The 25,175-nt window shown below is 47.5% G+C and overlaps 1 protein-coding gene and 1 long non-coding RNA gene across 3 annotated transcripts; one reads left to right on the top strand and one right to left on the bottom strand.

Annotated features, from left to right (window-relative positions):
• Positions 1-78: 78 nt before the first annotated feature.
• On the top strand, positions 79-4,858 carry LOC135521938 (uncharacterized). Of its 2 annotated transcripts, none has more exons than XR_010452625.1 (6): positions 79-321; positions 1,296-1,524; positions 1,761-2,748; positions 3,568-3,734; positions 3,982-4,089; positions 4,180-4,858. It is a non-coding gene; the product is annotated as an uncharacterized LOC135521938 (long non-coding RNA). The 2 variants fall into 2 exon arrangements; XR_010452626.1 differs by having other exon boundaries at positions 1,262-1,524.
• Positions 4,859-8,696: 3,838 nt separating this feature from the next.
• Positions 8,697-21,174, bottom strand: LOC135521892 (atrophin-1-like). The gene is given in 9 exon segments (XM_064947683.1): positions 8,697-9,454; positions 9,725-9,905; positions 12,128-12,271; positions 12,458-13,931; positions 14,040-14,256; positions 17,548-18,185; positions 18,188-20,353; positions 20,459-20,578; positions 21,075-21,174. Coding segments are annotated over 9 exon segments (5,073 nt in total). The 5' UTR covers position 21,174; the 3' UTR covers positions 8,697-9,420.
• Positions 21,175-25,175: the final 4,001 nt, after the last annotated feature.

Here is a 25,175-nt window from a genome sequence, read left to right as displayed (position 1 = left end):
GATATCATAGAAGAAAACTGTCTCATTCCACTCCAGCAGAGGGCAATAGTCAATCATTTGTGATGCCCTACACAGATGGGCATGCGCTTATGGGGTTTATATTCTGCAGAAGTGTATGCTAATTTTGCATGGAAGAAAATAAACAATAAAAACTGTCAAAAAGAGAGTTGAAGAGAGAATTTCTCAACCAGAAATTAACAGCGGCTGCTGAAGAGATATTTGGGGTCTTTGAAAAAACGATAACAGAGTACCAGCTAGACATTTTCCATACAAAAGTGAAGAACGAACGTCTTTGTGGGCTGTTGATGTTGCACAAAGCAGGTATGTAGCTTCATTCAGTCAATTGTTTGTAGCGTCTAACCACATACAAAATGGGAAGGGTAGCTACACGGGTGTCTATCTAGTAACGTTAGCAAGCTTTCTACCCAGATCAAAAATGTTTGTCAATGGTGAGTCTTCATTGAAAGTGCTGGTTACAATACCTAAATGTACAGTGAAGTCCGGGGAACTGGCCTTAGAGCTGAGATCTTCAACGTGTGAAACAGCGCCACTGCATTTGTTCCCAGTTTTGTTTTTGAAAAGGAGGAGACGAGCATCCAGCAACGCAACCTGGTATCAACGTTCCATATTATTCTGTACTTAATTCCGAAGCTTTCCATTTAGTATTTGTTACGTATGTATTAATTTGTGGATGTCCATCATCCATTTTGTGTATGTTACTAATTACAATTGGTTTGATGTTATACATTTGCTAAATGTACAATATGTTATGAATTTCCAAAACGTTACGAATTCCAATTTGTTTTGGCTAAAGTTAGCTAGGTGGCTAACGTTAGCTAGGATAGGTGTTAGGATTAAGAGTTAAGGTTAGGGGAGGGGTTAGCTAAGTAGTTGCAATGTAGTAAGTAGTTGACAAGTTGCTACACGCTACCTTTGGGTTAATAGACGTTTCCATTATACACCCATCCATCCACCCTGACCAACCACCCTCCTTTCATTTTGGCCTTAAAGTAACCTTCTGTCTTATGTAACCATACCAAACGTAACATATCATACTTATTTGAACATCCAGGACGTACTTTTACTATGTTACGTCTAGTCTGAGACCAGGCTGAGCAAAGTAATACAACAAAAATAGTAGTAGTTAGTTGTTCTATCACGTATGCAATGAGGGAAGAAAGCATTGTTTGAAGTGACATCTTTGTTGTAATATTCCAAACAGATGTGGCAGTTTTACCAAAACATATTCCAACTTTAACAGATCTACATGTGCAACTGTTTCTCCTTCCCTCCAGAGTCCGACTGCCAGCAGCAGGCTGAAGCTACTATCACTTTGGTGCAGGTTGCCCCTGAGCAGCAGCAGTCATATACTCAAGAGTGGGGCCTCTGTCTAAGACAGGAGGACCCAGAGCCCACAGTGTAAAGAGGAAGAGGATACCCACTGGATCAGTGAGGTTGAAGAACACATTCAAAAGCTGGAGTCTGATTCCAAAGAATATCCAGACCAAGTATCCACTTCTGAAGGTGGGTTCACTGACAAGCTCTCAACACATATCACCAAGCCATAACATTGGTCAGTGAGCATATAGCTATCCCTTTCAGCAAACAATTTATTGTAACACAGTTGTGCGGTTGTTGTTAGTTGTATTTTAGGTAATACTCTTTGAAATCAAGGGGCATTTTATTCGTGGAAATTATAGGGAAATCGTACAGTCTGTGGCTTTAAGTTCTGTTGACGCTGTGTCCTTTCTGTTCAGCAGATTCACATTCCAAATGGAGACAGAAGGGTCAGTAAATGAAGCCATCAAACTGAAAGTCATTCTCAACGACAACAGAATAGAGAAAGTGATTCTGCCCTCTCAACCTGACTCACTGAATGAGCTGATATCAACGCTCAAGGAGAAACTGCATCTGCAGTTTGATTTCAGTCTTCTTTATGAAGACCCTGATTTCAACAATGAGCTCTTCAACTTAGAGACCATTGAAGACTTGCCTTCTCCTAGGGCTACAGGGAAAGTTTTGCGAATACGACGTGATACAGACCTCGGTTTAACCGGATTCTCAGCCACCGAGTTGCGGGATGCCCCACCAGAGCGGTTAGGAAGATGGCCTGAGGTATTTGTCATACCCACTTTCTAGATGGAGGTTGAGTTTGCTCTGAGAGAGGGCAATTGTGTATATCTGAGACATGAAACGGTGCTGAAAATAACAAGGGATCAAAAACACAACATTCTTCATAGGATGGCTTGGACAATCTTCAATTCCAAAGCGTACCCAAGTGACAGGCAGTTTGCCAAGGCAGCTGAGACCCTTGTAACCAAGCACCCGTGTTTGAAAGAGCCTGGCTCAAAAACAGGCTGTGATGGCTGGAAGAACATCCTGAAATTCAAAATGGGAAACTACAGGCAGAAGTTATGCCGTGTTGGGTTCCCAGAGGTTGCTGTGAACGGGGGGAGGAGGAGCAAGCATCGTCCTGACAATGAGCAGCTCGGAGCAACATTAAACAAGCGCGCCGGGCAGAGGTGAACTTCCTGCCCAACTTCCCTCAAGGAGAAGACGAGGCCAGCCTGGAGAAACAGAGACTGGAGATGGTCCACGAGATGACAAAAGAAAACTGAGACTTGCTGGGTCCCACAGTGGCACATTGTAAACAGGAAGAGGATACACACTGGATCAGTGAGGTTGAAGAATACATTGAAAGGCTGAAGTCTGATCCCAAAGACCCTGACCAAGTATCCCCTTCTGAAGGTGGGTTCACTGACATGCTCTCAACACATAGCACCAAGCCATAGCATTGGTCAGTGGTTATGCAGTGCATTTGGAAAGTATTCAGACCCCTCCACATTGTAATTGTTAAATTACAGCCTTATTCTAAAATTTATTAAATAGTTTCTCCCCTCAGTCTACACACAATACCCCATAATGACAAAGCAAAAACAGTTATTTTTAGAAATGTTTGCAATTCATTTTTATATTGTATAACTTATTTACATAAATATTCGGACCCTTTACTCAGTACTTTGTTGAAGCACCTTTGTCAGTGAATACAGCCTTAAGTATGATGCTACAAGCATCATACTCAAGCTGATTTCAACAATGAGCTCTTCAACTTAGAGACCATTGAAGGCTTGCCTTCTAGGGCTACGGGGAAAGTTTTGCGAACACCACGTGATACAGACCTCGATTTAACCGGACTCTCAGCCACCGAGTTACAGGACGCCCAGCAGTATTTGTCATACCCACTTTCTAGATGGAGGTTGAGTTTGCTCTGAGAGAGGGCAATTGTGCATATCTGAGACATGAAACCGTGCTGAAAATAACAAGGGATCAAAAACACAACATTCTTCATAGGATGACTTGGACAATCTTCAATTTAATAGCGTCCCCAAGTGACAGAGCCTCATAGGCTGGAGATTGTTTGCAGTTCAGACCTTTTTGATGCATGTCACATGGGCTTCTGGTTGTACTCACAAGTCATGGTTATCAGTAACAACATTCTCAGGGCAGGCTCAACTTGCCTGACTGACATAAATTGGTGTGTTCTGTGTGCTTTGTCTTTTCCTTTAGGTACATGCTGAGTTTCAGAGAATCACCAACCAGAGCCTGCAGCAGATGTTCTACTCTGCCTTGGACCACCACACGCCCCTCCTGCTGACCCTGTTCAGGGAGAAGGAGGGGAAGTCTACCACCCATGGAGGAAATTCTCAAGCATCCTGAGAGTATACAATGAGCAGGTGAGTGGGATTCACTTGATCAGGGATGGACAATCTTGGTGTGGCTGCAGACTCTTGTTTCAACCAAGCAGTGACACCTGGTTCACTTGATCAACTAATCTAATCCACCCATGTACTACATGGGCATGTGCTTCAGCTATTGGCTGTGACTGGAACCAGATTCGATTACTCCTATATTGGGGTTGACGAGCGCAACTTGCTGGATTATTTAAATGCTAAATGACATTGTGAAATGTGCTCTCTTTAGTTCACTTCACAGGGAGAAAATAACATCACCGTGGCCCATTCTGCAGTCCTGGCTGGTCTCCCTTTGTTGTTACGAGAGGATAGTTCTGACGTCTTCAAAATCGTCGAGGTAGCCACCTGGTTTTACAGCCTGTACCATTATCAACGCATTCTTTTGTGTTGTGTTTTTTAAATTTAGTTTTTTCCTCTGTCATTAAAGTGGGAGAACTCAGCAGCCCTGGTATTCTGGAGGGAGTTTCCATTCTCTCAGTGGTGGGCTATAGCACAATGAGGTGGTGGGTGGTATACCCATCAGACTGGCCCATCTATCCATTGTCCTTGAGGATAAGATCGTCATGACTAACTCCCGCTCCTGGCCAGACGCTCTCGTGGTTGTTTTTGGGCTACTCTACTCCCTCCATCTGATCTACCCCAAAGCCCTGGGCAGTCGTGAGTTCATGCAGAAAGTCTTCCTGAACCTCGACGATGGAAAACTAAAGCCCAAGCGGCTAGCGCTGAAATATGAACTGTTGGCATAATTCTGTAGTGATGAGATGGAATTTTACTTTGAGTGACCTATATGCCGAGCGAGTGGTTTGAAAACAATGGTTATTTTTGTTTGGTTTGCTTTTATATTTTTGTATGTTTTTTTTGTGCAGGTAATGGGATTTGATATTGTATTTCAATTCACTTATAACCCTTTTATGTGAAAAGAAGACACAGGTCAGTCAACACATTAACTTGCCACATACATGGTCAATCTGCGACCCAGTTCTCTACCTTTGTTATACAGCTGCAGAAAACCCCCAAATGTTTTCTAGAAGATTTCACCTTTGCAGACATTCCGACTGGCACAAAATACATGTTGATAAAATGTTTATTAAAGTGTCTTTACCTGCTATTGTCTATCTTCTCTGGCAGTGTTGCGTGATCCTGGCCTTCTATCTGAATTCTAAATGTTCACCAAGACACAAGGCTATGTCTTAACTGTTGTAACACACTGAATATATGCTGAGTGTACATTATCGTGTTGCACCCCCTTTTGCACTCAGAACAGCCTCAATTCGTCAGGCATGGACTCTACAAGATGTCAAAGCGTTTCACAGGTATGATGGCCGATGTTGACTCCAATGTGTCCCACAGTTGTGTCAAGTTGGCGCGATGTCCTTTAGGTAGTGGACTGTTCAGAGATGATGTCTGACTCCTGTCCAGCTGAGGTTTCTCCACATTGCCGGCACAGCTCCATGTCAACTTGATGCAAACACTGGTATCTGTGAGACGGTTTCTCTGTCAACACAGCTCACTGGTTTGTCTGTCTGTCTCATTGGTCTGCCTGTCGCTGGTATGTGTGTCTGTTGCTAGTCTGGGAGGTAGTGTTGGTCGCCTTCACGGTTCTCTCAGACACAAAGGTCTCTGTGTGTGTGTGTTTTTGTGTGTGCGCACGTGCAAGTGAGTCTGTTCTTAATTACATGGAGCACCATGTCAGCATATTTCTCAGCTTGTGAATGGATGAGTGAGTAGATGAATGAGTTAATGAGGGAGGGTTTATATGTGTGTTTTCCTATGACTATGGGAGTAGTTATTAGATTTCATTGTCATGCAGCCTGAGCCCTCCCCCTTTGACTGACACAGAATACTTCACCAGATTGGCAAAAACAAGAAACATTGAAATGCCTGTGACTCCAATTAGTATATAATCAAGGCAGCCTGTCAGTCAGTCCATGGCTCTGTGATCACAGAAGTAGTTCACTTACCGGTAGAACAAACAGCACCATTGACAGAAAGTCTTGCCTGATTGAACGCCGAAGGAAGCCTGGTACAGAAATGTCCATTTACTTAGAAATTACATGATAAAATGGTAATTACACTGTAATAATTTGATTGGTGAAACTTCTCTGTGTTAGCCAAGCTGCAATGATGGACAGGCCATGTAAATTACATCTATTTATTCTATGCAACCTATTTCTACATCTTTGACATTGTCCTTCTCACTCACCCTGGTGAAGGATGGCTCTAAGAATATCTCCCTGATGTGATGTCATCAGAATGGAATGTCAGGATCGTCCTGTAGATGCTACAATACAGAATGCTGCCGACATACTTATCTAAGGTGACTTTAAACGCCACACAACCAACTTACCATGGAATATCTCAGCTCAACATGAGGGCAGGAGAAGGCTCATAGCACTTGTGACACTAATATACCTCTGTTTACTTCTTTACTACTAATGAACTCTTGTTGAATGCATGTTATTCCTATGGTTAATGCAGAGTACAGTAGATGTTCTGAATGGTAACATGGTTGACTATACAGCACTATAAACAGACTATAAGGCAAAGACCCACCCTGTCAGTTCCTATCTGTAAATAGAGATCAATGTAAAATAGTTTTATGTGAATAGTCAGACCGTAGCATGTTAACACACTGTCCAGCTGCATATGCAATTACCATGTAGATACTGGATGGTTTTAACTTCACTTGGTATAAAGAGGGAATTGTAGGTCACACCATCACATGTACAGTATGAAGAGGATGAAGTTGCCTCTTTGTGGTTGAAATATTATTAATACAAACTATAGGAGCATTTATTCTAAACAGCACAGAGGCATTTGTCACATTTAGCCTAGAACACATTCAGCCTTGAGCTTCTAACGGCATCGGTAAATCATAAGATTCCAGCTCCTCCTATCAGTTTCCTTCTTTCTTTTACAGTGTGGTCTGGAATGTTGGCTGTACAGGGATGGTGCTCACTGGTGCTACACAACTTTCATGTCTCACACTCATCCCATACATATGTCTCCTATTAGCTACACTCGCCCAGAGAGAGGGAGGAAAGGGAAGGAGGGGAGGGAGAGGGGAAGAAGAGAGGGAGAGGGGAAGGAGAGAGGAGAGGGGAGAGAGAGGGGGCGAGGGAAGATGAGAGGGGAAGGGGGAAGGAGAGAGGAGAAGGCAAGGAGAGGTTGAGAAGGAGGGAGGGAAAGGGAAGGAGAGAGGAGAAGGGAGAGAAAGGGAGTGAGACAGTTGGGTGAGGGAGAAGAAAGGAATTTGATATACAGTACCAGTCAAAAGTTTGGAAACCTACTCATTCAAGGGTTTTTCTTTATTTTTTAATATTTTCTACATTGTAGAATAATAGTGAAGACATCAAAACTGTGAAATGGAATCACGTAGTAACAAAAAAAATGTTTAAAAAATCTAAATATATTTTAGATTTCTACAAAGCAGCCACCCTTTGCCTTCATGATAGCTTTGCACACTCTTGGCATTCTCTCAACCAGCTTCATCTGGAATGCTTTGCCAACAGTCTTGAAGGAGTTAACCACATATGCTGAGCAATTGTTGGCTGCTTTTCCTTCACTCTGCGGTCCAACTCATCCCTAACCATCTCAATTGGGTTGAGGTTGGGTGATTGTGGAGGCCAGGGCATCTGATGCAGCACTCCGTCACTCTCCTTCTTGGTCAAATAGCTCTTACACAGCCTGGAGGTGTGTTTTGGGTCATTGTCCTGTTGAAAAACTAATGATAGTCCCACTAAGCGAAAACCAGATGGGATGGTGTATCGCTGCAGAATGCTGTGGTAGCCATGCTGGTTAAGTGTGCCTTGAATTCTAAATAAAACACAGTGTCACCAGAAAAGCACCATCACACCTCCTCCTCCATGCTTCACGGTGGAAACCACACATTTGGAGATCATCCATTCACCTACTCTGCGTCTCACAAGACACATCGGTTAGAACCAAAAATCTCAAATATGGACTCATCAGACCAAAGGAGAGATTTCCATTGGTCTAGTGTCAATTGCTCGTGTTTCTTGGCCCAAGCAAGTATTTTCTTCTTATTGGTGTCCTGTAGTAGTGGTTTCTTTGCAGCATTTCAACCATGAAGGCCTGATTCATGCAGTCTCCTCTGAACAGTTGATGTTGAGATGTGTCTTTTACTTGAACTCTGTGAAGCATTTATTTGGGCTGCAATCTGAGATGCAGATAACTCTAATGAACTTATCCTCTGCAGCACAGATATCCCTGGATCTTCCTTTCCTGTGACGGTCCCCAGGAGAGCCAGTTTCATCATAGCACTTCATGGTTTTTACGACTGAATTTGAAGAAACTTTCAAAGGTCTTGACATTTTTCGGATTGACTGACATTCATGTCTTAAAGTAATGATAGACTGTTTCTCTTTGCGTATTTGAGCTGTTTTGGCCATAATATGGACTTGGTCTTTTACCAAATAGGGCTATCTGCTGTATATCACCCGTACCTTGTCACAACACAACTGATTGGCTCAAACGCATTAAGGAAAGAAATTCCACAAATTAACTTTTAACAAGGCACACCTGTTAATTGAAATGCATTCCAGTTGACTACCTCATGAAGCTGGTTGAGAGAATGCCATGAGTGTGCAAAGCTGTCATCAAGGCAAAGAGTAGCTACTTTGAAGAATCTCAAATATAAAATATAAATTTGATTTGTTGAACACTTTTTTCATTACTACATGATTTCATGTGTTATTTCATAGTTTTGATGTTTTCACTATTATTTCTACAATGTAGAAACTAGTACAAATAAAGAAAAACCCTTGAATGACTAGCTGTGTCCAAACCTTTGACTGTTACTGTAGGCTTTAAGTGTGTTTTATATAAAAACCAAGACAGAAATGATAGTGTCTGTGTGTAGAGAGAGAGAGAGAGAGAGAGAGAGATAGAACATACTGTATACAATCACATCAGAGACCCATATATTTTCCAAAAAAAATGATGTAGTTTATCTTTTTCCTTCATTTGCATCTCGTTTCACAATAAAAAACTAAAGAAACCGCCATACCATGAAAATGTAATAAAATAACAATACAAATAATATGTATATAGAATTATAGAATTATCAACAAACAGACAATAATAATAACAATATAACTAATCGTTAACATAATATGACACTTGTTAATCGCTGGTCTCATGCACACTCATACACCACCCGTCCGTTAGGAAGGAGAGGAATTACTAAAAACAGAACCAGGAGTTCAACCAGTTCAGAATAAGCGCCTAGCTACATGCAATGACATAACAGAGAGCCTCATGTACACATTCTTCCTGGCATAAGGTCATTTACACCAGACTGTACTGCATTATATTGCTGCTCCCACCTAGTATACTGTACAGGGCACAATACAAAACTGGAGTTGAACAACATACGCTGTGATGCGCCCAGAGTCTGGGGCGATGGTATAGTACAGACAACACAGACTGTGAGCAACGTTTTCACTCCTCTCATCCCTCTCTCCCTTTTTCATCTGGTTTCGACAATCACTTCATTTCTCCTCAGGTTCCTACGGTTTGATGCTTCCTTCATTGTTCTTAGTGCTTCTGTTTTGTTGTTTTCTTCTTCCTTTGCAGATATTTCTCTCCTTTCTTCCTCCTTTGGGTTTGTCTTCCGTGGGCTTGTTCCCCCTCTCTTTTTCCTCCCTTACAGGGTCTTGTCGCTTTCCTTCTTTAAGTGGCTGAGGAAGAGAGAAGAGACTGTATGAGACAGGGTCAGGGATGATGCACACACACACACACACACACGCGCACACACACGTGTACTCTCTCTCACACTCACACACAAACAAACAAACAAACAAACAAACACACACACACACACACACACACACACACACACACACACACACACACACACACACACACACACACACACACACACACACACACACACCAGACACAGTCTCCCCACACCCCACCCAGCTCCCCTGGTCCCATTAGTAGGCTACCTGTAGTACTCGTCCTGGGTGAGGGAGTGATGGTGGTGGTGGTGGATCCACTGCTGTTCCAGGGCCAGTCTCTGGATCTGCAGCTCTGCGCTCTGGGCCTGCTGCATGGCCTGGAGCTGGTGGGCCGCTGACATGGAACCTGTCAGAGAGGAGGGCTGGGGCAGCTCACGGAACGGAGCTCCTGGAGGGGGAAGGAAAAGGGAAGAGGAAAGGGAGAAGAGGAGAGACAGGTGAGAGGAGGAGTGGAGAAGGGAGAGACAGGTGAGAGGAGGAGTGGAGAAGGGAGAGACAGGTGAGAAGAGGAGTGGAGAAGGGAGAGACAGGTGAGAAGAGGAGTGGAGAAGAGGAGAGACAGGTGAGAGGAGGAGTGGAGAAGAAGAGAGACAGGTGAGAGGAGGAGTGGAGAAGAGAAGAGGAGAGACAGGTGAGAGGAGGAGTGGAGAAGGGAGAGACAGGTGAGAGGAGGAGTGGAGAAGAGTAGAGACAGGTGAGAGGAGGAGTGCAGAAGAGGAGAGACAGGTGAGAGAAGGAGTGGAGAAGAGGAGAGACAGGTGAGAGGAGGAGTGGAGAAGAGGAGAGAAAGGTGAGAGGAGGAGTGGAGAAGAGGAGAGACAGGTGAGAGGAGTGTAGAAGATGAGAGACAGGTGAGAGGAGGAGTGGAGAAGAGGAGAGACAGGTGAGAGGAGGAGTGGAGAAGAGGAGAGACAGGTGAGAGGAGGAGTGGAGAAGGGAGAGACAGGTGAGAGGAGTGGAGAAGAGGAGAGACAGGTGAGAGGAGGAGTGGAGAAGAGACAGATGAGAGGAGGAGTGGAGAAGAGGCAGGTGAGAGGAGGAGTGGAGAAAGGAGAAACAGGTGAGAGGAGGAGTGGAGAAGGGAGAGACAGGTGAGAGGAGGAGTGGAGAAGAGGAGAGACAGGTGAGAGGAGGCGTAGTGGAGAAGAGGAGAAACAGGTGAGAGGAGGAGTGGAGAAGAGGAGAGACAGGTGAGAGGAAGAGTGGAGAAGAGGAGAGACAGGTGAGAGGAGGAGTGTAGAAGAGGAGAGACAGGTGAGAGGAGGAGTGGAGAAGAGGAGAGACAGGTGAGAGGAGGAGTGGAGAAGGGAGAGACAGGTGAGAGGAGGAGTGGAGAAGAGGAGAGACAGGTGAGAGGAGTGGAGAAGAGGAGAGACAGGTGAGAGGAGGAGTGGAGAAGGGAGAGACAGGTGAGAGGAGGAGTGAAGAAGAGTAGAGACAGGTGAGAGGAGGAGTGGAGAAGAGGAGAGACAGGTGAAAGAAGGAGTGGAGAAGAGGAGAGACAGGTGAGAGGAGGAGTGGAGAAGGGAGAGACAGGTGAGAGGAGGAGTGGAGAGGAGGAGAGACAGGTGAGAGGAGGAGTGGAGAAGGGAGAGACAGGTGAGAGGAGGAGTGGAGAAGAGGAGAGACATGTGAGAGGAGGAGTGGAGAAGGGAGAGACAGGTGAGAGGAGTGGAGAAGAGACAGGTGAGAGGAGGAGTGGAGAAGGGAGAGAGGTGAGAGGAGTGGAGAAGAGGAGAGACAGGTGAGAGGAGGAGTGGAGAAGGGAGAGACAGATGAGAGGAGTGGAGAAGAGGAGAGACAGGTGAGAGGAGGAGTGGAGAAGGGAGATACAGGTGAGAGGAGAGACAGGTGAGACGAGGAGTGGAGAAGAGGAGAGACAGGTGAGAGGAGGAGTGGAGAAGGGAGAGACAGGTGAGAGGAGGAGTGGAGAAGAGGAGAGACAGGTGAGAGGAGGAGTGGAGAAGGGAGAGACAGGTGAGAGGAGTGGAGAAGAGACAGGTGAGAGGAGGAGTGGAGAAGAGACAGGTGAGAGGAGGAGTGGAGAAGAGACAGGTGAGAGCAGGAGTGGAGAAGAGCCAGGTGAGAGGAGGGGTGGAGAAGAGGAGAGACAGGTGAGAGGAGGAGTGGAGAAGGGGGAGACAGGTGAGAGGAGGAGTGGAGAAGAGGAGAGACAGGTGAGAGGAGGAGTGGAGAAGAGGAGAGACAGGTGAGAGGAGTGTAGAAGATGAGAGACAGGTGAGAGGAGGAGTGGAGAAGAGGAGAGACAGGTGAGAGGAGGAGTGGAGAAGAGGAAAGACAGGTGAGAGGAGGAGTGGAGAAGATGAGAGACAGGTGAGGAGGAGTGGAGAAGTGGAGAGACAGGTGAGAGGAGGAGTGGAGAAGAGGAAAGACAGGTGAGAGGAGGAGTGGAGAAGATGAGAGACAGGTGAGAGGAGGAGTGGAGAAGAGGAGAGACAGGTGAGAGGAGGAGTGGAGAAGAGGAGAGACAGGTAAGGTAGATAGTGACAGAAAGATAGGTACAGTAGGTATCATATTCATGATACAACATAGACAGGCAGGTAGACAGAGAAATAAACAAACAGACTGAAAAAAACAGCCTTTCCTCACCAAAGAGCTGTTGTCGTAGCACCTCGCTTTCAGTGAGGGGGTGTGCCAGGATGGGGGTGCCCAGCGCTGCCCCTGGGTAGGGCAGGCGGGCCAGGGGAGACCCCGACGCCAACGGGTCCATCAGGGGGTGCACCCCGCCCGCCGCTAGGGGCCAATGATGTAACAGGAAACACAAGGAGATATTTAATAAGAGTCACAGCATCAACAACCATGTTAACATCAACATCTGTATCAGACAGGAAGCGCTTTCTCAGGTCCAGCTCAAAAGAGCACTAAATAGTAGTGTGTAGATCATAGTACAAGATCACAACTGTGAGCAGCAGTGGGTACCTGTGTCTTGCTGGTGCAGGTGCAGGTGGGAGTGGATGTGTGAGTGCTGGTGATGATGAGGCGTGACGTTCAACATCTGAAGACGCCCCGGAATCTCTCCTCCTCCTGTTCCTCCTCCTCCACTTCCACCACTTCCTCCACTTCCATTGCTTCCCCCTCTTTCTCTTTCTCTTTCTCGCTCCCTCTCCCTCTCTCGTCCCCTCTCTCCACCGGCTGGCAGCCCCGCTCTGTCTCGCTCTCTTTCTCTCTCCCTCTCTCCACTCCTCTCTCTCTCAGAGGTGGTGGGGGAGCGAGTTGGAGCGGGGTAGGTCTCAGGAGGGGCGGTCACCGGGGCAGGGGCAGGTGGGGGGTGAGATGGGGGGAGGGAGCTGGGAAAGGAGTGCGGTGCGGGGTGATGGAGGGATGAAACAGGGTTGGAGGAGGGTGGAGGAGGAGCAGGCAGAGGTGCAGCTGCAGGGGCCGGGGGTGGAGGGGCTGGTGCAGGTGCAGGGTGAGAGGGGAGCGAGGGAGGAAGCAGGGAGAAGGGGGGAGGGTTGGAGAGGGACTGAGGGGCGGGAGGAGGGTTAGGGAGGCGACTCACTGGGGCTAACGCTGGGTTCTGGAGGGGCGGTGGTGGGGGTGGAGGAGCCTGGGGAGGGGGGGTGCCGTAAATGGACACCTCACCTCCACCCCCTCCCCCCAGCAGTAGGGAGTGAGCATGTGCATGAGCGTGTGCGTGGGCATGCGAGTGGGAGTGGGCGAGGGCGAGAGCCGTAGGATCTCCCAAGGAGCCCGGCTGGTACACCCTGTCCTCACTCTTAAACTCAAACCCCGGCTTCATGCGCTCACGGTGGGCTGCCACTGCATGGGGAAACCCCATCCCCCCTAACCCTGCACCCCCCATCCCCCCATGTCCTCCTCCATGCCCCCCTGGCCCTCCCTCCATACTGCCCCCATAGAGGAAACCCAAGATAGCTGCCGCTGTGGCTGCATCAGCAGGCATGTGATGTGGGTGGGCCAGAGCATGGTTCTGGAACTGGGGGAGGAAGAAGGAGGGGTGGACATGGGGGTGCCCATGAGGGTGGCCATGATGGTGGACATGCGGGTGTTGGTGTTGGCGACTTGCCCCGAGGGGGGACATGGCGTGGGGCCGGGCGTACTCGCTCAGGGTCCGCAGTGCCGGGGTGTCAGGGCCCAGGTACGGCCCTCCTAACCCAATCCCCAGAGCACCCTGTGGGCCAACCACCGTTGAACCCCCCATTGACTGCATGAGGAGGGAGTGTGGGATGTGTTGAGAGAGGGAGGGGTGGAGGTGGGAGGGGTGGAGGTGAGCGTGGGGGTGAGGGTGGGAGTGGTGCTGCTGGGGGTGAGGTTGAGGGTGAGACCCAGGGTTTGAAGAAGAGGAGTTAGGGTCGAGGAGGATGGAGGAAGAGGAGGGGAAGAAGAGAGAGGATCCCTGGCGTTGTATATTTGCATTGTTATTGTCCTTCTGTTGCTGCAGGGAAAGAGGGAGCATTTAAAGAGACAAAAAGGAGAAGGAAATTGAGCATTGTATCCCTCTCCCTCGCTCATCGCCTCCCCCTCCCTGCCTCAATATACTCACTTGTAGATGCCTCTCCAGGTCCCGCTCCCTCTCTCTCTCCCTCTCTCGTTCCCGCTCTTTCTCCCTCAGGTCTCTGGCCCTCTGCTCCACCTCTCTCCGGGCTCTCTCGATCACCTCGTTCCTCTTCTTCCACAGTTTGGAGCCGTCCAGAGGGACAAAGAGAACGTCGCTGCGGGCGCAGGAGTTTCCACTGCCCCGATCTAGAACCCTGTGGAACCTAGAACCACATCAGCAAAATATAACCAATTTGTGCACCAGATTCTGTTCCCATATGATGATACAATCTTTATTATCTGGCAATGTCTTCTGTGATGGGTGTTGTTGTCTTTGATATACTGGTGGCAGGTAGCCTAGTGGTTAAGAGTGTTGGGCTAGTAACTAAAACCTCTTCTGTGATGGGTGTTGTTATCGTTGATATACTGGTGGCAGGTAGCCTAGTGGTTAGAGTGTTGGGCTAGTAACTAAAACCTCTTCTGTGATGGGTGTTGTTGTCTTTGATATACTGGTGGCAGGTAGCCTAGTGGTTAGAGTGTTGGGCTAGTAACTAAAACCTCTTCTGTGATGGGTGTTGTTGTCTTTGATATACTGGTGGCAGCTAGCCTAGTGGTTAAAGTGTTGGGCTAGTAACTAAAACCTCTTCTGTGATGGGTGTTGTTGTCTTTGATATACTGGTGGCAGCTAGCCTAGTGGTTAAAGTGTTGGGCTAGTAACTAAAACCTCTTCTGTGATGGGTGTTGTTGTCTTTGATATACTGGTGGCAGCTAGCCTAGTGGTTAGAGTGTTGGGCTAGTAACTAAAAGGTTGCTGTCTCGAATCCCTGAGCTGACAAGGTAATAATCTGTTGTTCTGCCCCTGAGCAACGCAGTTAACCCACTGTTCCCCGGACGCTCAAGACGTAGATGTTGATTAAGGCAGCCCCCTGCACCTCTCTGATTCAGAGGTGTTGGGTTAAATGCAGAAGACACATTTCAGTTGAAGGCATTCAGTTGTACTAGGAATCCCCCTTTACTGATCGACAAAACCTCTTCTGTGATGGGTGTTGTTGTCTTTGATATACTGTAGGCCTGTCTACAAAACCTCTTCTGTGATGGGTGTTGTTGTCTTTGATATACTGTAGGCCTATCTACAAAACCTCTTCTGTGATGGGTGTTGTTGTCTTTGATATACTGTAGGCCTATCTACAAAACCTCTTCTGTGATGGGTGTTGTTGTCTTTGACATACTGTAGGCCTGTCTACAAAACCTCTTCTGTGATGGGTGTTGTTGTCTTTGACATACTGTAGGCCTGTCTACAAAACCTCTTCTGTGATGGGTGTTGTTGTCTTTGACATACTGTAGGCCTGTCTACAAAACCTCTTCTGTGATGGGTGTTGTTGTCTTTGACATACTGTAGGCCTGTCTACAAAACCTCTTCTGTGATGGGTGTTGTTGTCTTTGACATACTGTAGGCCTGTCTACAAAACCTCTTCTGTGATGGGTGTTGTTGTCTTTGACATACTGTAGGCCTGTCTACAAAACCTCTTCTGTGATGGGTGTTGTTGTCTTTGACATACTGTAGGCCTGTCTACAAAACCTCTTCTGTGATGGGTGTTGTTGTCTTTGACATACTGTAGGCCTGTCTACAAAACCTCTTCTGTGATGGGTGTTGTTGTCTTTGACATACTGTAGGCCTGTCTACAAAACCTCTTCTGTGATGGGTGTTGTTGTCTTTGACATACTGTAGGCCTGTCTACAAAACCTCTTCTGTGATGGGTGTTGTTGTCTTTGACATACTGTAGGCCTGTCTACAAAACCTCTTCTGTGATGGGTGTTGTTGTCTTTGACATACTGTAGGCCTGTCTACAAAACCTCTTCTGTGATGGGTGTTGTTGTCTTTGACATACTGTAGGCCTGTCTACAAAACCTCTTCTGTGATGGGTGTTGTTGTCTTTGATATACTGTAGGCCTGTCTACAAAACCTCTTCTGTGATGGGTGTTGTTGTCTTTGACATACTGTAGGCCTGTCTACAAAACCTCTTCTGTGATGGGTGTTGTTGTCTTTGATATACTGTAGGCCTGTCTACAAAACCTCTTCTGTGATGGGTGTTGTTGTCTTTGATATACTGTAGGCCTGTCTACAAAACCTCTTCTGTGATGGGTGTTGTTGTCTTTGATATACTGTAGGCCTGTCTACAAAACCTCTTCTGTGATGGGTGTTGTTGTCTTTGACATACTGTAGGCCTGTCTACAAAACCTCTTCTGTGATGGGTGTTGTTGTCTTTGACATACTGTAGGCCTGTCTACAAAACCTCTTCTGTGATGGGTGTTGTTGTCTTTGACATACTGTAGGCCTGTCTACAAAACCTCTTCTGTGATGGGTGTTGTTGTCTTTGACATACTGTAGGCCTGTCTACAAAACCTCTTCTGTGATGGGTGTTGTTGTCTTTGACATACTGTAGGCCTGTCTACAAAACCTCTTCTGTGATGGGTGTTGTTGTCTTTGACATACTGTAGGCCTGTCTACAAAACCTCTTCTGTGATGGGTGTTGTTGTCTTTGACATACTGTAGGCCTGTCTACAAAACCTCTTCTGTGATGGGTGTTGTTGTCTTTGACATACTGTAGGCCTGTCTACAAAACCTCTTCTGTGATGGGTGTTGTTGTCTTTGACATACTGTAGGCCTGTCTACAAAACCTCTTCTGTGATGGGTGTTGTTGTCTTTGACATACTGTAGGCCTGTCTACAAAACCTCTTCTGTGATGGGTGTTGTTGTCTTTGACATACTGTAGGCCTGTCTACAAAACCTCTTCTGTGATGGGTGTTGTTGTCTTTGATATACTGTAGGCCTGTCTACAAAACCTCTTCTGTGATGGGTGTTGTTGTCTTTGACATACTGTAGGCCTGTCTACAAAACCTCTTCTGTGATGGGTGTTGTTGTCTTTGATATACTGTAGGCCTGTCTACAAAACCTCTTCTGTGATGGGTGTTGTTGTCTTTGATATACTGTAGGCCTGTCTACAAAACCTCTTCTGTGATGGGTGTTGTTGTCTTTGACATACTGTAGGCCTGTCTACAAAACCTCTTCTGTGATGGGTGTTGTTGTCTTTGATATACTGTAGGCCTGTCTACAAAACCTCTTCTGTGATGGGTGTTGTTGTCTTTGACATACTGTAGGCCTGTCTACAAAACCTCTTCTGTGATGGGTGTTGTTGTCTTTGATATACTGTAGGCCTGTCTACAAAACCTCTTCTGTGATGGGTGTTGTTGTCTTTGATATACTGTAGGCCTGTCTACAAAACCTCTTCTGTGATGGGTGTTGTTGTCTTTGATATACTGTAGGCCTGTCTACAAAACCTCTTCTGTGACAGGAATACATTTCTCAGCCCCTTTATCTAGAAATAATAGCTGACATATTATGATAAGTACCAGTGACAAAAACAGAGATAAAACCACATAAATCAGTTGTTAGAACTTGTTAGAGTGACATATGATGGAGCCCTTCTGTTGCTATGACGCCTATCCCATCTCACCGTGCTGATTGGCTGGCGTGGATCGGAATGTCCACCGGCTTGGGCTCAGGGGAGGGGCTTCTCAAAACAGGAGGTGGGCTTTCACTCTCCTCCTTCTCCTCTATTGGCTCCTCCTTGATGACAGGTGGGGGAGGTGGACCTGTGGACGAATCAGAATGCCCATCTCTAGGAAGTGAGGAGCTACAGCCAGGGGCTGAAGTGCCATTGTTGTTGCCGGGGTTACTAAGAGGTGGGGGTCCTTTTGAGGCGTTTTGAGGTGAGAGGGACTGAGAGAGAGAGTTGGTATGGCTGCTGCCACTGCTACTGTTACTATTGCTGTTAGTCGGGACCAGGTTGTTCCCACTGTTCCCATTGGAGTGGTAGGGGCCGCTGAAGGGGGCGTGGCTGTTCAAAGTGCTGTGGAAGGGTGAGGGCCGACAGCCAGGTGACACACCTGAACCAGGAAGTGACATGTTGGCCCCGGAGGAGGAGCCTGGCGGGTAGGAAGGAAACCCTCCCATCTGATTGGTCGAGGGGTTTAGTAAAGGAGAGAGGGGTGTTGCAGGAGTCTGATTGGAGGAAGTGTAATTTGCCGGACGAACGTGATTGGGTCCCAGGCCGGAGGGGGTTGGGGCTGAGCGAGGGAAGTTTGGAGAGTGGGGAGAGGGGGAGGAGGTGGCGGAGGAGGGTAAGGAGCATTCGGAGGGTGTCCATGAGGAGTTGAGGAGGCAGAGGAGGGAGAAAGGGACGGGGGTTGGGGGGGACCACCACGGTTTTGGTACAGAGACGACTCTCGCTGGTTGGTGTCCCTCTCTCGGTCCCTGTCTCTGGGCTGCTGGGCTGGAAAGTGGGGGTGGGGCAGGTGGGGGATCTGAGGTCCACCTGGGTAGTCTCGGCCCAGGTTTGGAGTCATTCCGGGAGGGCTGGGGTACTCACGGGCCGGGCCGGTGGAGGGTGGGCCACCAGGGGGATAGTCCTTGGCCCCAGGAGGGTACTCTCTGTGGAAGTGTTCTGGTCCAGAGGGGGAACTGTGCCTTGTCTGTCCCTGGTCCATCGATGGGGGGTAGTCTCGTTTGGAGGCGCTTTGAGGATGTGGGTGGGGGGGTAGGGTAGGGTGGCTGGGGTTGTTTTGGGGTGAGGAAGGGGGATCGCGGTTTAGCATGGGGGCTGCAGGTAACCCACTGGTTGAGCTTGGGGGGTTTCCTAGTGGGAGGGGGTTATTATTGGGGTTACCATTACCGCCCACCTCTCTCATCTGGCCCCCAAACTCGCCCCACCGCCCCCCCTCTTTGTCTCTGGGGTGCCCCCTTCCTCCCCCAGCACCGGTGGGTCCAAACTCTCTGTTCTGATTCTCATTACGATTCAGTAAAGGAAACTCCCTTCCTCCTACATCCCTCTCTCCCTCCCTCTCCCTCTCTCTATCCCTCTCTCTTTCTCTGAACCCCCCCGGTCCAAATTCTCTTCCCCCAGGACCCATTGGGGGGTCTCTCCCAGAGCCCTGAGGTCCCAGGCCTGGGTACTCCCGGTTCTGACCCCCAAACTCCCTCCCTTGGACCCCATTAGGACCCCCCATCCCACTAGAAGTGCTGCTGTTACTACCACTACCAGACGAGAAATCCCTACCTATCTCCCTCCCCCCATACTCCACCCTCACTCCCCCCCTATCCCTCTCGCCGGCCGCCCCCCTCTCCCTTTCCCCTCCCCCGGAAGCGTACCTGGGGAGGTACTCCTTGTGGGGGTGGGGGAGGTAAGGGGGGTGGGAGGAGGACGAATGACGGGAGGAAGGAGGGTTGTAGACGGATGGCAGTTGCTGCTGCTGCACTGGGGGTTGGTGCTGCGGCTGGTGAGTGTGGTGGTTACCAGAGTAACGGGTGTAGCCCCAGCTCCCCTGGCAACCGGTTGCGGTGCCTCCCTGCCATCCGGTGGGGCTGTAGTGGTGGGGGTGGGGCGGGGGCTGGGAGGGGGGTAATGGGCTGGTTTGGGGTAACAGAGAGGGAGGAGCCGTCTTGTTGTCCATCAGTTTCTCACCTTTCTCCATTTTCTCTCTCTCTACCTTGACTTCTGAGGGCAGGTTCTGCCCCCCTGGTTCTAAGGGTTTCAGCGCTGGTGGAGGAGGAAGGGGTGGTGGAGGGGGGTGTGGAATGTTGGGGTTGCCGTGGGGATAGTCTCCCCCGGCGACAGTTGCCTTGGTCACGCACTGAGCTTTAGCTTTGGAGTTCATTCGATTGCCACTGTGCACAGTGTCAGCGCTGGCCGGTCCATACTCCATCTTGCTTACCAGCTTGGAGTCCTGTGAGAAATAGGACTTCCTGCCACTATTGCTGTCATTGGCTGAATCCCCTGCTCCGCGGAGAGAGGGAACAGGAGCAGAGGAAGAGATGGAGGAGGATGGCAGCTTCAGAGAAGGGCTGTCCTCTATTCCTCCATCCTTCCTTTCTCCATCCCCGCAAGACTCATCCCCTCTCCCCTCTCTGGCTGCTCTCCTTTCCTCTCCTCCTGTCTTCCCCACTCCTCCCTCTTTCCTTTTCTCCCGTTCCCCCTCTCCTTGCTTTGGTGAGTCTGGACCATCAGAGTCAGAGTCTAAACTGGCTGGAGGCGAGGCAGAGAGACTCGGAGAGGAAGATCGATTGTCCTGGTCGATGTCCCGCCCACTGCTCAGACTATTGGCCAAGCTCCCTACAACTGAGCTCCTGCTGCCCTGGGATTGACCATCTTCGTTGTCACTGTCACGTGACTGTCTGGGAGCCGAGGGTGGGGGCGGTATAGTGGGGGGAGTACTGTCAGTTGAATGAGTTGAAGTCGGTGGGTTGGAGACAGAGGAAGAATCCTGATGACATAAGGTGAATATGAGGATATATATATTAATTAAATGTTGACATTAAAACATCCTAATTCAACCTAGTGGTGCAGTTCAACATCACGTTACACTAACCTGGACTTTCTGCCTCTTTGGTGGAGGCACAAGTTCCTCCCCTTCACTCTCTGACGAATCATGGCCTTGCGATCTGTGATTGAAGCGGCTGACAGCCAATTCCTCGCCAGCAGCTCTTTGCTACGATACAGAATATGCCATGTATATCATTTTTTAAAGTAAGAAAGACAAACTCAAAGATATGACACTGCAGGTAAAGCAGTATAAAACACACCACTTTGGCACTACAATTGTATGTATAAGGCAACCATGGTGGTGATGACTCATACAGGCACTCATACAGGCATACAGACACACGGCTTCATTAAGGCTTACATGTAGATCAATATCTAATGACTGACAGCCTCTTCTCTCACTCACACACACACACACACACACACACACACACACACACACACACACACACACACACACACACACACACACACACACACACACACACACACACACACACACACACACTTTACTATAGACAAATCTAGATGGAAAGACTACATGACAAACAAAGCCATAAGGAGAGAGACTGCCATTACTAGAGACACAGAGGGACAACATTACAAGAGTTTCTTAGAGAGAACATGGAAAAGACCAGACATAAAACATGATAGGTTCTCACCGTCTGCCTGTCGTTTCGTTCTGCACGAGAAGGGCTGGGATGCGGGCGTCTACCCCTCCTCTCCTCGTTGCTTCCCCCCCGCCTCCGCCCACTGCGCATTGGCATCTGAACCGCCAGGGGTGGAAGGGGCAAGAAGGAGGAGGAGAAAAGGAGAGAGGAGGAACAAACGAAGAGAGAGAAGGGGAAATGGGGTATGAGGGGGGTAAAGGAGGGTAGAGGGAGGTAGAGGGTGATTAAAGGGGGGTAGAGGTGGGTAATGGGGGTAGAGTGGGTAGAAGTGGGTAAAGAGGGGTAGAGGGAGGTAAAGGGGGTTGAGGGAGGTAAAGGGGGTAGAGGGAGGTAAAGGGGGTTGAGGGAGGTAAAGGGGGTAGAGGGAGGTAAAGGGGGTAGAGGGAGTTAAAGGGGGTAGAGAGAGGTAAAGGGGGGTCGAGGGAGGTAAAGGGGGTTGAGGGAGGTAAAGGGGGGTCGAGGGAGGTAAAGGGGGTAGAGGGAGGTAAAGGGGGTCGAGGGAGGTAAAGGGGGTAGAGGGAGGTAAAGGGGGATCGAGGGAGGTTGAGGGAGGTAAAGGGGGTAGAGGGAGGTAAAGGGTGGTCGAGGGAGGTAAAGGCGGGTTGAGGGAGGTAAAGGGGGTAGAGGGAGGTAAAGGGGGGTTGAGGGAGGTAAAGGGGGTAGAGGGAGGTAAAGGGGGTAGAGGGAGGTAAAGGGGGGTTGGGGGGTAGAGGGACGTAAAGGGGTCAAAACAATAAATAAAGAGAACAGTAGAGGACAAAACCAAGGAGGAGGAGGGGAGAGGGGGAAATAAAAAGTGAGGGATGGAGAGGGCAGAAAGGAGGGGAAAGGGGATCAGGAAGGGTAAGGTGGAACGAAGGATAATGAAATATAGAGGGGGTAGGAATGAAGGAGAAAGGAGAGAAGATCAGTAATGGGTGGGGGAGGTAAGAGCATGAGGAGGGAAAGGAGAGAGGATCAGTAATGGGTGGGGGAGGGAAGAGAATGAGGAGGGAAAGGAGAGAGGATCAGTAATGGGTGGGGGAGGGAAGAGCATGAGGAGGGAAAGGAGAGAGGATCAGTAATGGGTGGGGGAGGTAAGAGCATGAGGAGGGAAAGGAGAGAGGATCAGTAATGGGTGGGGGAGGTAAGAGCATGAGGAGGGAAAGGAGAGAGGATCAGTAATGGGTGGGGGAGGTAAGAGCATGAGGAGGGAATGGAGAGAGGATCAGTAATGGGTGGGGGAGGGAAGAGCATGAGGAGGGAAAGGAGAGAGGATCAGTAATGGGTGGGGGAGGTAAGAGCATGAGGAGGGAAAGGAGAGAGGATCAGTAATGGGTGGGGGAGGTAAGAGCATGAGGAGGGAAAGGAGAGAGGATCAGTAATGGGTGGGGGAGGTAAGAGCATGAGGAGGGAAAGGAGAGAGGATCAGTAATGGGTGGGGGAGGTAAGAGCATGAGGAGGGAAAGGAGAGAAGAGAAGAGGAATTGGGAGGGTAGAAGGTGGCATGAACGAGGAGGAGAGAAGAGAACAGAGAGAGGAATAATTATGACATCAATGTCCACACACAGAATATACACAAAGAATACACACAGAATATACACACAGAATATACACACAGAATACACACACGGAATATCTTAACTTCAAAAGTCTTATTCATCTTAAATGATGTCAAATGTAACATCACAATCCATCTCTGTGCAATATAATACAACATATTAACAATAAACACATCTGCAATCTGACCCACACATGCACACTCAGCTACACAGGGGAACAAGGTAGAGATGAAGGAAGCCATTGAAACAGTTCATACCGATTCTTTGTGAGTTCGAGTTTTCATCGTTACTCCTTTATGATGTCCATCCCTCCCCACAGGCCATAGCAGTGAATGAAGTGGTGTCCTTGTCTTTCTCTGGAGGACTGAAAATCACCTCACCACCATCTGAGCTTCTACAACCTGGAAAAAACACCACAATGATGAATTGTCTACCTAACCAGGCCAGTCCCATTGAAGTAGGTAGCATCAGAAAACCCCATACAAATCAAATACAATAATACAACAATAATAAAACAACACGTTATTTTACAGGACACGTTACAGTGCACCATCAATCATAATAACAAATGCTGTACACATATTGAAGGATAAATATTGAACAATCAATATTGAACCATAACAATAACATTACAACTACGGTTATAGGCAATTCATTGCAATGGTGGACTGATTAACCTGGCATGGCTTTGAGTGCATGTACAAGTCAAGGATCCTCAACACAGCGATGCTACAGGAAAACCGATATCTGACTCATATCACACTTCAATACTGAATGGATGCATAGATGAGTAATACACCGCAGTTCAGTTCATTCAGAAGAATCACGGTTAAAGGAAAACTCCACCCCAAAAATATATTTTGGTATTTGTTTCATTAGTCCATTGTTGATATAGTCCCAAAAATGTTGCATGTCAGAAATCAAGTTTTCAAGATATATATCTTTAAAAAACAGAAATACAGCCAGTATGGTGCATTTTGATTCATACTGCAACAATGGACTAATGAAAAAAATACCAAAATATAGTTTTGTGTGGTTTTCCTTTAAGAACATGTCATCTGTACACAGATTTAGGGATACTGTCGTGTATCACAATAAACACATTTGGAAGAAAATATTGTGTGCACAGATTATTCCCTAATGCTGATGAACATTTATACTTGGATACTGTACAGAACCTTCCCAAAGAAATGGTATGTGTGTTTGAGTTCAGCCTGGGTCAGAAAGTGTTTAAACTGTTATAGCCACATCTCTATTTGATACTGAGCCTCAGGTAACCAGCGGGGCTATTAGAACCACATTAGCTCATTTATTTCACCTTTATTTAACTAGGCAAGTCAGTTAAGAACAAATTCTTATTTACAATGACAACCTAGGAACGGTGGGTTAACTGCCTTGTTCAGGGGCAGAATGACAGATTTTTACCTTGTCAGCTCTGGGACTTGATCTTGCAACCTTCTAGGTTCAATGCTCAAACCACTAGGCTACCTGCCACCCCTTTCCTACCCTACAGGAGCCCAGCCCCAGACCCAAACCTACATGGGGTTAACAGTCTGATAATTCAGTCATTCATAGATTCTAGGGCTGGGAATTACCAGGGACCTCACGATACGATATTCCCATGATACTTATGTGCTGATACGATGTGTATTGCGATTCTCACGATTCTATGTTTTGCGCATTGACACTGTTGTTTTATTGCGATTCGATGTTCCAAAAATATTGCTCAGAGAACAGATCATGAGAAAGCGAGTTTTGATCAGTCATGGGAAAATAATATTGCAATATTGTCAAAACGATGCGATACGGTATATCATCAAAAATAATATCCCAATATGTAACTGATCTTCCCCCCATCACTAATAGATACAGGTAATTGACCATGACATGCAACATATATGTCCAACTCATTCACCCCTTCATTCTTTAGGGTAGTAGACTATGAAATATGACACAGGTTTTACATGTCCAACTCGTTCACCCCTTCATTCATTAGGGTAGTAGACTATGAAATATGACACGGGTTGTACATGTCCAACTCATTCACCCCTTCATTCATTAGGGTAGTAGACTATGAAATATGATACAGGTTTTACATGTCCAACTCATTCACCCCTTCATTCATTAGGGTAGTAGACTATGAAATATGACACAGGTTTTAGATGTCCAACTCGTTCACCCCTTCATTCATTAGGGTAGTAGACTATGAAATATGACACAGGTTTTACATGTCCAACTCATTCACCCCTTCATTCATTAGGGTAGTAGACTATGAAATATGACACGGGTTGTACATGTCCAACTCATTCACCCCTTCATTCATTAGGGTAGTAGACTATGAAATATGACACAGGTTTTACATGTCCAACTCATTCACCCCTTCATTCATTAGGATAGTAGACTATGAAATATGACACAGGTTTTACATGTCCAACTCATTCACCCCTTCATTCATTAGGGTAGTAGACTATGAAATATGACACAGGTTTTACATGTCCAACTCATTCACCCCTTCATTCATTAGGATAGTAGACTATGAAATATGACACAG

Source organism: Oncorhynchus masou, chromosome 30 (genome assembly GCF_036934945.1).
Source record: "Oncorhynchus masou masou isolate Uvic2021 chromosome 30, UVic_Omas_1.1, whole genome shotgun sequence".
NCBI lineage: Eukaryota > Metazoa > Chordata > Actinopteri > Salmoniformes > Salmonidae > Oncorhynchus > Oncorhynchus masou.
This window is presented reverse-complemented; position numbering and strand designations above follow the sequence as displayed.